Source organism: Chinchilla lanigera, unplaced genomic scaffold (assembly GCF_000276665.1).
Source record: "Chinchilla lanigera isolate Chin_1 unplaced genomic scaffold, ChiLan1.0 scaffold00015, whole genome shotgun sequence".
NCBI classification, from domain to species: domain Eukaryota; kingdom Metazoa; phylum Chordata; class Mammalia; order Rodentia; family Chinchillidae; genus Chinchilla; species Chinchilla lanigera.
In genome coordinates this window covers 27,198,218-27,215,355 of record NW_004955416.1, presented here as the reverse complement: position 1 = coordinate 27,215,355, position 17,138 = coordinate 27,198,218, and the positions used below count along the sequence as shown (strand labels likewise).

The following is a 17,138-nucleotide window of genomic DNA, read 5'->3' as shown; positions in this document are numbered from 1 at the left end:
TTAGAAGGAGTCTGTTCAGCCTGGTTTTCTGATGGATGGGCTTAGGAAATGCTCAAGCCTTGGGGTGGGCAAAAATAGCTGGGCTATTTGAACATAGTAGGTTGAAAGTTCCTGATTTACTTTCCCCCTCATTAAATTGTAATTTCAACATTCTTTGTATTGTATCCTGTTCCTTGGTAATGGCAATGTGGCCGGTACTCATGGACATCTAGGCCACACCTGGACTAATGTCCCTACCAAGAACCAACTAGGATGCCCTGTAGGCTCTGCATCTCTTTGTACTTTGTTATTCAAACAGTAGCAAGTGGACAGATTCATGTGTCACATGTTTATTCAGTCATTAGTTTCGGAGCCGGCCATTTCTTAGCTCCATACTGTCTCTGGTATGGGGTACAGTTGTTCTGTGGGAAAGTTCATGGATGTCTGATGCAAACATGTCATGAGGCTTCTTTCTGCTCCAGTTAAGAATGACAATATCTGTTCCTAAAATGTACATCTAACTCAATTCCAACATATTTCTTTTTCTTAGTCAAGAACAGTCTTTGTACGAAGGTGTCCACATGTGTGATGGCAAAGGCGATTCCCAAGTGTTTCTCATGTAAGATGTTCGGCTGTTACATGTGGCCCCCTTGGTGACATGCTTGGTGTGGGGCACTTTGTCACTTACGTGCCTGAATGTTCTCTGAATAGAATCAATGGGAATGAGTCATGCATGAAGCCATGAATAAGCACAAGGTCCATTTATTGTTTATATGTAATTAATGTTCAAGATTGATTGCTGAAAACTGCAGAATAAAACCGATTTTAAATATAAAAAAAGATAAAGAGTCTTGGGATCAAGAGGCTGGATAGAAACATGCCCTAGCATGCCAAGGTTTGGTTTTTGTCTTCAACCATACCTGGCACTTAGGCAGAAAAAGCTAAGGCATGCCAGAGAGTTTAGCCTCAGTTGATAACTTCCTGTGGGGGGAAGTTTCCATAGCAGAGGACAGGATTTCCCTTTGGCAGAGGGGCACTTAGTAAAACCTGCCTGGTCTTCATGCTGGAGGGAAAGGCAGTGACCTTGATTTGACCTATGCACACTGGAGTTGCGTTCCAGGGAGTGAACTAAACTATGGTCTATCATTATAGGCTTCTCAAGCAATGAGTTCTTTTTACTCAGGCCCAGGAGCGACCTTTAGCGATAAGTGAAGACAAAAATGACCACAACTTACAGTGGTTTGACTCATGACTTTTCAAGTGAATGATGACACTGAAACAATACACATCTAGCAGAATCCACTATAAACTTTGCCTGATCTTTTCCTGGGCTAGAAATATGCAATCTGATTCTCTGTCAACCACTCTGTGCTCATGATGGAAAACAAGCCGTGCTCTACAGTGTGCTGTATGCTACGCCATGTGTTCAGTAGCTGACAGCACTTTTGACTTAAAATATTTTCAATTTATGATGAGTTTTCAGGACCTGACCCAATCATAAGTCCAGGAGCATCTGTGCTCTCATAAGCAACTTTTTAAAAAAGCAAAAGACATAAACTTACACAAAAGCCTTTCTGAATATCTGATGATTTATTTGCAGAGAAAAAATACTGTTTTTTTTTTTTCCGTAAGTTTTATGCAACCTGGGAGAAGAGTGCTAGTATACCTAGCCAGGATTTTCCTTGTGCCTTATCATGCTAATATATAATGTCAATGATTTTCTTCCAAATGCAGTTAATGCTGTTGAAAGCACGAGAAAAAATATGACCACCAATCATCTAAAAGCAAATCTTTGGGGAAATTTTGGTTAACTAATTTCACAGGGAAATGTCATCACATCCTAGTAGATTTAAAATAGGTTAAAGGTCAGCATCACTAGAAAGTTCCTCCTGACAGCTAGCCCTTAAGGCGAAAATGTCACGTTCTCCTAGAACAATGGCAAAGGCATTGAGTTCTACCCATTCTTCCCATGACTGCCTCGTGGAATCAAATCATGTCCCTCTTACTGGACTTCTGTTTCTTGATTTAAGACTCCAGTGGACTCCAAGATAAGGTCTTGCCCCCTTGCCTAAAATGAGAACCTGTCTTGTAAATTCTTAAAGTAAATTCTTGGTTAGTTCTATTTCATGCATGATTCAATGTGAGCGTGTCTAGTATCTACATAGTAGGGCATCTGGGCTGAGAAGTGACAAGGTGCTTGGGACTTGGTGATGGGACGCTTTCCTTGCCTGGTTGCTTTTCAGGTAAACCTAGTGTGAGCTCTGAGCCCTGGGATAGAGTATGCCCTGGGGGACAGTGAGTTTGAGGCAGTTTCATTGTTTCGAGAACAGAGGGCAATGTTTCCTTTCAGGGACTTTCTCTTTAACTGATTCTATCTGTATCAAGAGAAAGAAACTCATCATAAAAGGAGAGCTTAGCAGAGGCACCACGTGACAGCGCTGCCCTGAGAGGTCACCTAAGGATGAGCCCTGCTTGGGTCACACGCCTGCCCTGAGCTTTGCGCTGTTCAGCATCTCCTCCCCAGGCCTGTGAGAAGAAGACAGAAAACAGATGTCATTTCAGTGTTGCAACGTGTGCCAGAGTTAAGCTTAAAAATAAACGTGTTGACCATGCACTGCTGCAAATGTACCTGCTCTCAAATGTGGAAAATTAATGAATCAGGACCTTAGCAGCTCCAGCTGTTGCCTCAGATTGTGCAGACTGGTGGGGGCTAATGCTCAGATTTGTTTGTCACAAGGTGGAAGGAAGATTCTACACCACAGTGGCTCCTTTCAGAAGATAATTCACCTCCACAAGTAGATCCTGATCCCAGGTGTGTTAGGCAGTTAAAATGCAAATTCCTCTGGAAAAAAACATGAATTTCTTTGACCCTGAACAATTTTGTTTCAGTTTAGGATGCTTTCCTGTTTTAGATGCCTGGAATCCAATAATTTTTCAAATTCCCCAGAAAGAATTGATTTCTCTAGGAGATATTTGTGGCGTAAAACCCATGCTGTTATCTTAGAGTTGTTGTTTTGCCAAAATTTTAAAGTAGGGAAGCATTCCTAGAGCAAAAATAAATTTAATTAAAAGCCCTTATAGCAACTCTGGTGCAGGGACTGAGGGCAGGCCACCTGTAAGGCAATGTTGCAGTTCCCAATTTAGATGCATTTGAAAGGGATCACGCTTAGAGGACCACACAGTGGGTTAAAGTCGTCTTGCCTCGGGCTAGGACAGATGAGGGTAGAAAAGTTAGGCAACTGCTGCCCTCAGACTGGACTGTGTTTACATTTGTGAAGTCTCTCTAGTCATCTAGTAGAACATTTACTTGAAACATCTGGGGCTGAATCTATAGTAGCAATGCCAAGGAGTTTGCTGTCAAAACTGAACTGGTAAATTTTCTGGCCAAAGATGGCTGATTGAACAAATGCTTACTTCCTCATCTTTCCAAAAGTCAGCTGGAAATGAAAGCAGAGGAAAAGTTTAAGAGGTCTAAGAAGAGCAAAGATATCTCAGGTGGGAGTTCATATATAGGTGAATCAGAATCTGCGTGCTTGGTTTTTTAGCAATAGACAAAGAAATAAAACACTGTGTAAAGACCCTGCGGGTCTTGGTGGCCTTTCACAGATTTATTTCTTGATCTTGTTTTCTACCCTCTAGCATTGGCAGGAGGATCAGCATGTAGTGGTCACTCATGATCCTAGGCTGGCAGAGACTCTGTCACGCAGTGCCACGGTCAGCGTGACAGGAAAAAGGAAGTATGTCAAACCAGGCCCTGAAGCTATTAAAACTCCTACCTCAAAGTGACACATGGACTCATATATTACTGTTCACAGTGAATCACATGGTCGTACAGGTTCAAAGAGCCAAGGAAATATATTCCTACCATGTTTCCAGAGAGAGCCTTGGAAGTTGAAGTTAGGGCTATAGCAATCTTCCTGCCTTCTGGCGTTTTGGTTGCCAACATGTAACAAGAGCTCCCTGTACCACCAAGTTAAGGCCAGTCCTGACACTCAGCAGACCTCACCCATCTATCTGCACAGTCGGCTTGTCCTTGGCTTTTTCCTGAAAAGAGAGCCTGCAACACAAATGGGAAATAGAAAACTAAAACTGATCCATGGCCCAAAGAAGATGTTATAGAATTTCAAAATTTCTAATAAACATTTGTTTCTACAAAGGATCATTTTTATCGGAAAGAGTTAAGATGCGATTGTATCCATAAGACAAGAAGAAGATGCTGTTAAGAAAACATCCAGCCATCAAGAAATCAACCAAGAACACACGCTGGCGGGGCTGTAGGAAAAAAGGAATCCTTTCCCACTGCTGGTGGGGGTGTAGACTCATGCAACCACTGTGGAAATCAGTGGAGATTCCTCAAAAACTGCACCTAGAGGTTCCATTTGACCCAGCTGCTCCCATTCTTGGTATCTTCCAAAGGAATTAAAAGCATCATAGCACAGCGATCTATGCTTACCCATGTTTATAGCAGCAAAATTTGTAATAGCTAAATCTTGGAAACAGCAAACAAACCAACTACAGAGTTGGGATTTTGATAGAGATTACATTAAATCCGTGAAACAATTTGAGAATTATTCCTGTTACCCTTCTGATCCATGAACATAAGATGTCTTTCCACTTACTTCGATCTTCCTTAATATCTCACAATGTGTTATAGTCTTCAGTGAACAAATCTTGAAGATCTTTCCCTAAATTTATTCCTGAGTTTTTAATTCTTTTTGATGTTAAGTCAAATTGTTTTCTTAATTTCATTTCCCAACGCTTCACTCCTAATGACTAATAATGTATATAAGTCAAATTGACTTTTATATATTGGCCTTTGGAATCTGTCCCAGTAGTTATCATATTCCTCAGGATTTTCTGTATATAAGATGTTGGCATCTGCAAAAATAATTTTATTTTCTTTTTCCATTCTGTATGTCTTTTATTTATTTTCTTGCTTAATTTTTCAAGAGAGCAATTTCAAGACAGTGTTAAACAGAAGGAGCAAGACATCTTTTTCTTGTTTATGGTCATGAGGACAAAGCATTCAGTATCTCTCTGTTAAGTGTGATACCAGCTGTGGTACTTTTTAGGTGCTCTTTATTAGGATGAGGCTATCCCCTCCTAGTTCTAGTTTGTTTGCTTTTTTATGTCATGGTGTTGAATTTTGTCATTTTTTTACATGAGCTCATCATATGGGTTTTGTCCCTTAATACAGTGGATTACATTGATTGATTTTCATATGTTAAACCAACCTTCCATTCCTGAGATCAATCATACATAATTCTTTTTCTCTGCTGGTGAATTAAGTTTGCTACTAGTTTGTTGAGGGGTTTTGCATGCAAATGTATACATACAATTTATTGTATGTATAACATAACATAGTAGTGAACATCTAATAGCAAGTAGTGAACAAGTAGTGAACATCTGATAACAACCTGAATATCTAACAAGGGAGTAGTTATATAAACTACCCAGCAATTTAAAGAAAAAGGTAGTAGAACTGTATATAATAACATGTATGATCTCCAAGATGTATTATGTTTTTAAAAATAACAAATATAGCATAGTATAATATTGTTATATTGTTATTCCTAACATTTATATAAAATACAGTAAAATGTAGGCATCCTATGGCATATGTTTATTTGTATAGATATATGTACAAAATAGTAAGACACATAAATTAGTATGTATAACATATATGGCTGGTCGTGCTGTTTCCAATAAGAGTGAGGACTGTAGTTATGCAGACTCAAGGTTTGTTTTCTTAATATTCTCACCATGAGAAAATAAGCTCATGTATTTTATACAAATTTAAAATACATGAGCTGTTTCCAAATGAAAATGAACTCACTGATACACATAAAATTACATTCTGATAAATCTTACCCTAAACCAGGCAAACGTCTTGTCACCTCACCACACTGTCCTGCCTCTCCCTACCACACAGGTTGGTCCCCTTAAAATTTTGAGAGAACCAGCGCTGGATCTAGGTAAGAATACTGTAATAGGACAGTAACAAAAGGACACAGAAAACAAATGATTGGTTTAAAGCAACCACCAGCAAGAGATTACTAAGGAAAAGGTAAAAAAATGTGATCAAACTTTTGCCATCAATTCTAAAAACGAATTAGTCAATAACCTCAATAAAACAAGAACATACAGCTAAGACACAAGACCTCAAGGAAGATACAGTGAAGCAACAGAGGGAGATGAAACTTAGTAAAACAAAGGAAAGAAGTAGAAGAAGTTTGTGAATTCATCACAGAAACTAAGTCCATGTGGAAAGAAAGACTGACACTGTTGAAATCACAGTGGAAGCCTGGGAGGATAGACTTCTCAAACACAAGCAAAGAAAAATAAAAATGAGTCAAAAGAATAGGAGATAAAATGAAGACCATGGAAGATACAGGAGATCAAACATCTATAATTGGATGCCCCTCTCAAAGAACACCAAAGAATATAAAAAAAATTTAATATGAAACTGGTCCTCTGCATGTTCTGTGTCTACAGTCAACCAACTGGAGATTGAAATTATTCATTACAAATTGTATCTGTACTAAATGTGAAAATATATTTTCCTTGTCCTTAGCCCCTAAACAATAGAGTATAACAACTATTTACATAGCATTTACATTGTAGTAGGTATTATAAGTCATCTGGAATGACTTAAAGTATAGAGGAGGATATGTGCAGGTTATAGGCAAATGGTACATCATTTTCTCTAAGGGACTTACGTGAACACTTGCAGACTGCTGTCTGAAAGCAATTCCTGCAGATACTGAAGGATAGTTGTATTAACAAAAAAAGCCCATGTCCCACAAAAAGTTGGTACCAAACTATTACTAGCCTCATCACCATTTAACTTTAAAGGTAAAAATCCTTTGAGCAGCCCATCCAAATTTTAGGTAACAGTAATGTGGAAATATCAGATTATCCTCAGTCACTCAGTGGAGTAACTCCTACAAAGCCTCAGAGCAAGTAAGCATGGCTCCACTATTTTATACCTGCCAAACTGACATTAAAATATAAAGACAATGAGTGGTAACATTTTGCTATGTCATATATCACAAAATATAATTTCCACATGCCTATTTCAAAGGCAACAAGTGAGATGAGCAATAATTTTGGCGAAATTGGTGAAAGGACACGTAATGAACATTAAAGTCACCCTTTGAACCAAGACTAGGCAGTTGTGGAAATTGCCTTAGCAAAAGATTAATGAACTAAATAGTGTATATCTTGGCTCTTTGCCCACCTATGAACAAAAGAGAGGGTAGGAAAATGTAAATATGAGAAATAGGGAAAGCAAGTATAAGGGGCTGGGGATTTAGCTCAGCAGCACAGCGCCTGCCTGGCAAGCACGAAGTCGTGACTTCGATTCCCAGTACCAGAAAAAAAAAAAAAAAGAAAAGAAATCAAGTATAGAAGAAATTAACTGTAAATAAGTTTACTTATTTTATAGTTTAAACTACAATTTAAAACTACTTTGATGCAGGTGGAAAAAGTAAATTCCCAACTGTGCTCTACATAAAATTGAAAATCTATGCAAATTACTACAGAAGCGGAGAAATATTTTTTATTAAAACAAGAATAATACTAATACCAAAACCCAGTGTAACACCCACACACACAAATGATTGCAGATCATTATTACAAATGATAGTGGAAAAGTTATAAAGTAATTAATATTAGTTCTAAATATAACAATTCAGCAGCATATTAGAAATAGTATAAAATGGGCTAGTAAGGTTTACTCTAGGGCTGTGAAGTTGTTTTGATATTAGAAAATATCCTTATTAGAAACACATTTGTACTATTAATAAAGCAAGAGAAAAAATAATCATGCACTAGAGGCTGAGGAAGACTATGATGAAACAATCTACAGTCCTAATAAAACTCATATTGCTTAATATGATTATATTACATAGTGTTATATATGAGATGTTATGCATCCTGTATTCCCATATAAATAATGTAAGCCCACATTATATTCAAATGCAAAATAATCACTCATTAAAATGAGAAATGAAACAAGGGTGTATATTCTCTGCAGTAATATTTAACATTCGTAACAGTGCTTCCCACTGAAGAGATGTTTGCTGTGAGAATGTAATAGGTGTCACCTGTCGGGTTAAGAGTTCTCTTTTATCTGAGTGTTAAGAGCTTGAAGTGGCATTGTACTTAATCCAGTGCTCTTGTGCCTCTTCTGAGATCATTGTGTTGTTTTTATCCCAGGCACTTGCAAGGCCTCAGAGCACTTGAACTGCAGTCACATGGCTAAGATGGGGTGTGAGTTGGTATCCTTTCAAAGGATATTATTATTTCATATATATGCTGCTGACTTTCTTAGGAGTGATTTTCTTAGTGTGATGGTATAGGTCAATTGTTATTTGAAGTGTGTATTATTTTCATAATAACATAGAGATGTTTTTATTATTAGGAAAATGAATAAACCCTTTACAATAGGTATTTCCATAATCTCCACATAGTTAGGCCCTGGGCACCGTGCACTGCCAAATTGTGGGAGCTGCCCCTCTACTTGGAAATAATGAAGGAAACAGACAATAGTATATACTATAAGAGCTGCGGAAATAACTAAAGACAGTGGAAATGGAAATGGTGCACAGTAGGATAAGGCAATGGTTTTGTTATAGGGCAAGTTGCTTGGCTCTTGCGGTCATTCCATATATTTTTGGAGAAAAGTCAAACTACAACAAAGAGTGAAGGAACCTCCAACAGATGAAAGAGACCCGAGGACTCCTCACCCATGTACCTGGGAGGTACCATTCACGTAGGATTCCAGGCTGCATTTGTTGGCTAGGAATGTTGTGGCAAAGGGCCGCAACCTGGGTGGCATCTACAACAGAATCCTATTGTCTCACCATTCTGGAGGTTGGGGATGTGAGGTCATGGTGTCAACATTGCTGGCTCGTAATGAGGCTGCAAGGGAGAATCTGTTCCATTCCTCTCTCCTGACTTCTGGTGGTTTGCTGGGAATGCTTGGTGTTTCTTGGCTTGCCAAAAGCAGCACCGCAGTCTTTGCCTCACGGTGTTCTCATGGTGTTCTCCTGTGTATATGTCTCTGTTCAAAATTCCCCTCTTTAAAAGGTCTTTTGTCGTATGGGATGAAGGGCTCCTCCTGTTCCAGTATGATCTCATCTTAACTAGATTCATCTGCGCTAGTGCTATTTCCAAATGAGATCACATTCAGGTACTGGGGGTTAGGGTTTCAGCTTACAAATTCCAGGGAAGCGGGGTGGTTTTAATTCAATTTAGAACACATGCAAATAGTGCTTTCAGAAAATGGGGGCCCAAGAGTTTCTGGCCCTGGGAGGAAGCGCTCTACATTAGTTGACTAATTGGATTTTCAGAGCCCTGCTAGCCTGCAGCCTCTGAATCTACCACAGTTGTGTGAGACGGGAGACTGAGGAGCCGGGAGGCCCTGTCGGCCTCTAATCCAGGTACGAGTGTGGTTTACTTGTATGTCCTTTGTTACCACAGGTTATATCGAAGCTGCTATTATTCCTGCTGGAGCTCGGAGGATCCGCGTGGTAGAAGATAAACCGGCTCACAGTTTTCTGGGTAAAACAAAAATGATTTGATTTACAGTTGCTGATTGACTGTTGATTTTTATAATTAGGCTAGAAAGTTTTGTCCACCATTTTTCTGCCAGGTCAACTGAGTTTTACATCTGCACTTCCATTGTAATGACATAGTACTCAAAATGGACCGAACAGCACTGTCGCATGCAGCTAAGCGTGACCACCTCCAAGTGGTTTCACAGGCAGGGCACAAACCATTAGAACCACCAGCTTTGAATAGGAAGGAATATGATGGAAGGGTGAAAGAAGCTGTGAGCATCGGGTAGCATAAGTTTCCCCAGATCACCCAGGAGGACCCAGTGCAACTCTGGCCCATGCCGTGACCGTCCCTTGCCTGACCTGCATGGACCACCCCCCTGCATGTTATTGATGGCATTAGGGGTAACTCTGCTGGAAAAAGAGCAACAGGCTTAAATCAAATGGAAATTCAGGACAGTGCAGGTTTTCTCTAAGTTCTGTGTATGCCAAATTTCGGTTAACCCCACTGACGTCAAGCACAAATGCCTACATCTCTTGGTGAAATTGGATTGCATGGTGGAAGCATGGTTAGCGCGTAGTAAGAGAATCACCCAGTGAAACCCCTTGTCAGCTAGAAAAGACCCTGCACGTGCTGGAGGCTCAAGTTCCAGTTTTACCCTTGACTCCCCAGAGCTCAGCCTGCTACACAGCACCAGGGAGGTCGGAGCGCTGAGTCGAAGTCATGAGTGTTTATTATGCAGGCTAAAGAAGAAAGAACTACCCAGAGGTTACTTCTTCCTTAGTTTACTGGGATGGAAATGCTGTACGCTGTGTCCTTTTGCCAACCCCTATCCCTGGTCCTGACCTGGCTAAGAAGGCTGATCTTCTACCAGCAGCCCCCCCCTGCAAGTCCCTCTCAGCCTGTGTTGCAAGGTGCTGTTTGAGATGAAAGGGAGGGAAGGAGAGAAAGAAGAAAGGAAGGAAGGAAGAGAAGAAGGGAGGGAGGGAACGAGTGAGCAAGGGAGGGGGCAAGGGAGTGAGAGAGGGAGGGAGGAAGGAAGTGTAACTCCTAATTCTCTCATTATTCTCTTGTCTATGTCCTAGCTGCTGCTCTACAAATACTTGTATCATAATAATAGTTGCTCATACATGCTGTCTGAAATAGCCTTCTGCTGTGCTTGGCAGCTTCTTTGGCGTGATAGCCTTTTTACTAGGTTCTCATAGAACCCGCCCCTTCTCTTTCTGCTCAGGAAATAGGGTCGACTTCAGTAGCCTTAACATCAGAAGCCCCATCACCTAGCGTCACCCCAAATGTTACCCTCCCCAACTGGTCCACTGGGGATTTACATGGTGTTTGTAGTCCCAGGGGGCACTAGACCACCATGGGAGCCTGAAGTCACCTTTCACTCTTATTAAAAAATCACCTTCAGGTTATCCTGAGAATTGGCCCAATTCTGAGAGCAATTTACTGGTTCTACTGTAAAGCACCAGCAGGTGCCCCTGCAGATAAGTCTCCTGACTTCCCATCCTGGCTTCTGAGTCTTCCTAGTACCATTTCTCTGCCTGATCCCAGTCCTGGGGGCCTGGAAGAAAAAAAGGACATGTTCTTTCTCTCTGCTCCTCTGCAGCAATAGTAGAATCGAAGCTTTACCTTAGTCCTTGGGTAAAAATGAGCTTTGCACTAGAACTCTCTTTAGGATCAACAGATAATGTTGTGCAATACTGCCTAGAACAGCTAGCTCTTAGTGATTGTCTCTTTGAAAGCCGAAGGACCACATATGCTAAGAACACTACTATCCACTGTTGTGGCTCCCGATGGCTGCGCCATGCTGTGTGTTAGAGACCAGATCCCTTCTACCTCCAGAAGTGCTCCAAAGCATTGCTTGTTACTCCACAGGGGAGCAACAGACGCTCCCCGGAGCTTAGTAATGTGTGCAAAGCCCTCACATCACCTGTGCTGGCCGTGGGCTACGGAGCCTTATAGAAATGCTCCGTGGTGTCCCATCAGGGTCAGAGACTGGCCGGTGGAGATCTTTCACTGGAAAACACATGTTAAGCCTTCCCCTTGTTACGGCAGAGAACAAATCTCTCTCCCAAGGTTGATTTAAATGTCTCTGAACAACCGAATTCCCCAGAAGCATTGTACTTCTGTGGGAGCTTGGGACTAGACTTGGTCCCCTTATCTTATCCAAAAATCATAACTCTCGTATTCCAAGGCCTGGAACATGCACAAGCGCATGCCCGACACTCATTGTTTCTACGTTAGTTGCAGCAGGCCTTGTTTCCATTCGGGGCTGGGTGCTTTGGAAGTCAACCCAGTGTGACTTTGAATTACTCTCACATTTGCTGGGAGCAGTTCCTGAAGAATTTCACCCCACCTACCTTCAAGCCCACGCCTGCTGGCTTTCTGCTCCAAACCACCTGGAACAGGAAATGCCTCGGCAGTTTGTATCCATAGTTAAGAACAGAGCTGGCCGGACTCCGAGTGGAAATAAAAGGAGCTGAGTGGATGCCAGGATTAGAAGTAGGTTGACTGTGGGTCAGGTCTTCCTGTTGAATCCAGGAGGAAGACAGGCAAAGAGAGACCCACCAAGCTTCTGCACAGCTCCATGCCAGGGAAGGCTTTCGGGCAGGCTCAGAGCTCACATCTGCCTCCAGCCAGCTCTCACAGGGTGCCATGGCTCCCATCCAGGATGCCCCCTCTCGCCCTCTGGAATGATTCACCACCTTCCTCGGCAGTGCCTAAAAGACAGTGTAGAAATGTCCACCGAAAAGACAGACCTGCATGGATGCAGACGTTCAGCACCTTGCATGCTGGGCTACTGAGATTTTGTTGTGCCGTGATCGCCAGGAAAAGTGTGAATCCCTTCACCCCCTGTAACGCCTCACAAAAGTCTCTGCAACTGTTGAAAGCCTTCTGAGCAAAAGCCGCAAAAGCATGCTCTTATTTTATTTGAACAGTCATTTAAAACATCCAACCCCTGGCCCAGGCACAAGTAGCCAGGGAAAGTCTCCCCAGCAAAGCAGCACTGCAGATAAAACCAAGCTGCAGGAGGAAGCCCCTTTGTTCTGAGCTCTGTGATTTGCTTGTGAAATCAAAGCATTTGTGATCATCTTGATCACCTCTGTTGAGTCTATTCTGGGTCTCTGAATCCTAATTTCAAATGTAAATTAATTGATCTCAAAATTCCTAAGACAAAGGGGGCTTGAATATACCTATAATGCCTCAGAGTGGGGTGGGGCAGAAATTGTCGAGCCTCGAACTTATTTAATGTGGAGGACCTTTGAGAAAAAGGATGCATGCATAGAGGAGCCACCACCTCACGGGCTCTGGCAAACCCTACTCTGTATATAACCCAGTGCTACACAGGGGGGGACAGAATGTGACAGCCACCCGGAGTCAAGGTATCGTTGAATTCCACGTTGAACCTGCTCATTGCTGTTACAAAGGATCTCAGTGTTGTAAGAAATAAGTTTACTTCCAAACCAAGGAAAGAAATTGGACTCCAGAGGCAACAGAAGGGAGGCTTTTAATCCATACTCTTGGTGGTACCCACACACAGACGGGCGCACACCACCTGAGAAGCTGTGTGTCTGTATTCCTAACTCGCAGACGTTCTCCCCACGTCGCCCATGGCTTGGAATCCAGGTTTCAGTCCCGGGCAATCTAGTCCACCCCACATCCATCACACCCCACCCGCCATATTTCTCTCTGTAGTTATGTTTGGCCTTTTGGCTTCCCAGGAGTCGGGAAGACTTTGTAGCAATTATCTCTCAGTCCAGAGCCTTATCTCTGGTGTGAGATACCAGAGATATCTGTTGGACAGCTTGTGTGTCCTTGTCTGATGGCTCATTGAGCTAAGTCTAAGAATAAGGGCTTATTAGAGTGGTTAATGAAATGTGGACCAATGAAAAATATTTTCATCTCTTAAAGTGGCCAACAGACTCAATGAAGGCTCACCTTTGGAAGGAATTCAGGCGCTAAATTCTTGGTTTTAGCAGTAAGCTCTGACTTTTTCAGCACGGACCATAGGAACATGCAAATTTTGCTAAGTTACTCCCTACAAAGTCAAAAGGGATAGAACCAACCCCCATGCCTCTTGGAGCTGACCTCCTCCTCCTCCTTGCTGATGACCTACTTTTAATTCTCCTTCTGTGTTCTTCTGCTGAGAAATGCAGGAACGAGTATCATCGGAAGCTACTGCCCTGAGAGTGGGCAGTGCCACTCTGCATTGCAGGACTCAGTGGACGTTGTAAGGCTGCAGTTGTAGTATCTGAAACCGTGCAGCTGCCGTGGAGGTAGCTGTCAGCCATGCCTGGGTACACAGAGCTTATTCTTTCTGGAGCCACAAGCGTTTCCCCCATCCCTGCAACCACTGAACGAAGTTAAGATTTCTCCAGTCCCGCAGCTGCAGACCAGCACCTCCCAACCAGAGACAAACATCTGCAGACTCTGTGGGTGCCTTGTGCAGCCAACAGTGCACATGTCTTCCCAGTGCCTGCTCATGGTGCCAGGGGATGCCCTGAACTCTGCCATGGTGAGGGGGTGGATTCCTGAGGTAGCAGCATATGTTATCATCAGAGCTAACGACCCCCCCCCAACACGTCCAGCATGTCTGTCCCTATTTAGCAGCTTCCCTGTACCCATAGCCAAAACTTGCCTCTTAGGCCCCATCCCATAGTTCCTTGACAACAGCCTGCGACCCCTCCACAGCTCTCTGATGCAGTGCAGACCTCCCGAAGTGTCTCTTCCACCACCCTGATGTGCACAGGCAAGAAACTGCATGAGCGATCAGAGGGTAGGGCAGCCCTGGCCCACGGTGGCTCCACTGCCCCCATTTTCCCTTGTAGCTGCCACTGTCTCCTGTCTCCACTGCCCCCACCCCTGGGCTGGTTCCCGCAGGGGCTTCTCCAATGGTCTCCAGATGCGCCCTCCTGCCCTTTCCCACCCTTCCCACTCATGGCCTCCCAGATGTTTGACTTTTGCCATATAGCAGCATACTTGTCAGTTTATAATTCAGTAAGTCAGTTTAAAGCATCTTACAAAAATGGCCAGGGAACTGTACACACAGCGCCAGTGGGAAGGAGCCACCGCGTAAGAGAAGTATAGCCAGGATGGCCCGGGGAGAGTTTAAGGCATGACCAGTATTTGTCAGGCCTTCTGCACCTCAACAGGTACTGGGTTTACGTTGTAAGCTGCTGGGGTGATTTGTAGGAGTCCATGAAAGTGTTTTTTCTTTCCCACCTGTTCTGCCTTCATATGATTAGTGTCTTATCAAAACTAGCCCCCAAAAGCCACAGATGAAAGACAAGCCAGTTCTCAGTTGCTAAGTATCAGCTTCAGGTCCTGCTGGATCCAGGCGCTTAAAGTGATGTCACAGGAATGTTTCTCTACCCTGGCACCCCTGGCCTCTCCCAGAGCCTCTACCCATGAAGTAGCTTGCATCACATCCCTGGGTAGCCCAGTGAAGAAGAGCCGCTTCTGCCTAAGGTGAACTGACCAGGGTTGGGTGATGGCCTGGGTCTGGAGCTGGGGTGGAGTCTGGGCCTCATAGTACTGGAGAGAAAACATCTCCCAGGGAGACGCTGCGTGCCATGACTGGTGGAGGGAGAAACATGCTGGTTAGCAAGCATGCTCGGTGCTCAGCATGGCCATTAGAGAGGAAGAAGTCAGGGCAGGGGAGGAAGGTCAGAGTGAGCCCATGAATGTGGGTGACAGGCAGCTGCTGTCTCGGGGTGGACAGCCACCCCCGCTTCCCTGTAGTCTGTGTGGCTGATGGGTTCAGTGCGGTGGGCCAGTGACAGGGCGGGGACGAGCTGCTCGTGGGCCTGACTCCGGCTCACAGGCCGTCTCCGCATGCCCTGGTGGCTTCTGCCCAGCGTCCGGAGGGCTGTCCTCTCCCTGAGCAGCCGCTCTCTGTCCTCACCTCCTGTTCCCAGCCAGGCTCCTGGAAGCTGCCCTTCCCCCCTCCCCTCGCACTTGCTTCTCCCCTGGGGACCTGCACCTTCCTCCCTTTCCCTCCCTTCCCGGGGACAATGACATTGACCAGGTCACCCACAGTCCCCAAGTGCAGGCAGCCATGGTCCGCCCCCACGCCTGCAGGCGCCCCACGCTGCCTCTTCTCTCTGCTTGTCTAACCCACTCTGTTCATAGTGCTCCTTGGTAAACACTGTCCCCACCCACCTCTCCCCTGCCGCCCACACTGCCCGGGCCCCAGACTCACCTCTGCCAGCGTGTGTGACATTGACCGTATTTCTCTGTTTTCTGTCTCCCTGCCAAACTGAGCTTCCTGACAGCGGGAGCTGTTGGTCTCCGGCCCTGCCAGGAGACCCTCAAGAGAGGGTGAGGGGCTGGCAGGGGTGCTGCTTCTGTGCCATATGTGTCCGCAGCTTGTACTTCTGAGACTCCCTCCCTCTGTCCTTCCCCCTCCTCCTTCCCCATCCCCTTCCTTCTCTGCCCCTTCATTCCCTTCCCTGTCCCTTCCCTTCCTCCCTCCCCGCTTACCTTCCCTTCCACCCCCTCCCTCTCTTCCATCCCCCTTCCTTCTCTTCTCCCTCCCACTTCCCTTCTCCCTTCCCTCTTCCCCTTCCCTCCCCTTCCCCTCTCCTCCCTTTCCCTTCCCTTACCTTTTTGCAGTAATAGGCACTGAACTTAGGGCCTCAGGCATGCTTTACGAGCATTCAACTGATGGAGACCACTGTGAAGCAGGTCTGAGCAGGACTTAATATTAACCAATGGGCTTTTCATGTTTACCTGTGAGTTTGCCCCAGGCCTGGGCCCTTGTCCAGAGGTGGGCAGTGGACTCATAGTAAGTGAACCTCCTTGAGTCATTGGTCCCTGCTGGGGCCTGTATTGGCCTGTGAAGTTGGGATGCCTCAAAGGATGAGATAAGGCCACAGCTGAGGACTTTTGGCTTCAACCCCAATTAACTAAAAGGAGGCTGTAGCTACAGGCATCTCACTCCTGCAGTGAAGGCCTCCCTGGAGATAGCATAGTTCTCCTAAATTAACATAAAGTATTACTTGGAGAAGTCCTTGAAGGGATTCCCAAGTCCTGCCTGGATTCCTGCATTCTCTTCAGTATCCCCCTCCATTGTTCAAAAATCAAATAAATACAGACTGCCCAGGGAAGTTCTTTGTCTTAACCCAGAGACTCTTGAATTCTGTGAGAGGGTTGAACCCTCCTGGAGTCCTAAAACCATTTCAGTTGTCTCATTTATTTAATCCTTGGCTGTCCGCTTGTTTGGGAGATTGTGGGCCTGCTCAGCCCGCAATAACTAAGGGTTATTAACCCGATATTTGACCACTGAGCTATATCCCCTGGCCGTTTTATTTTTTGATTTGATACAAGGTATTGCCAACTTGCCCAGCTTGGACTTGCACTTGCCATCCTCCTGCCTCAGCCTCCTGAGTCACTGGCATTGCAGGCATACACCACCACTCCCAGCCTGCATGTTTTCTTAGAGGACTCTGTGCCCTCTTTTTCCCTGTCTGCTACTTCTCACCAGCCTGCACTGATCCCTCAAACCTGTGTACATGTGCATATGTACATTAAACAATTTTCCGGATTTACAGAGAAGTTGAAAGACAGTGACAATCCCTACAGTCTTCACC

The 17,138-nt window shown here is 44.3% G+C and overlaps 1 protein-coding gene across 2 annotated transcripts in view; it reads left to right on the top strand.

Annotated features, from left to right (window-relative positions):
- Adamts17 (ADAM metallopeptidase with thrombospondin type 1 motif, 17) overlaps positions 1 to 17,138 on the top strand; it is a gene marked incomplete in the record, with an annotated part of 306,761 nt that overhangs the window by 219,471 nt on the left and 70,152 nt on the right. The window contains 2 exon segments of one of the 2 annotated variants that reach the window (XM_013512522.1): positions 530 to 598; positions 9,466 to 9,546. In XM_013512522.1, coding sequence (XP_013367976.1) covers positions 530 to 598; positions 9,466 to 9,546 — 150 coding nt within the window. 2 annotated transcript variants of the gene reach the window in all.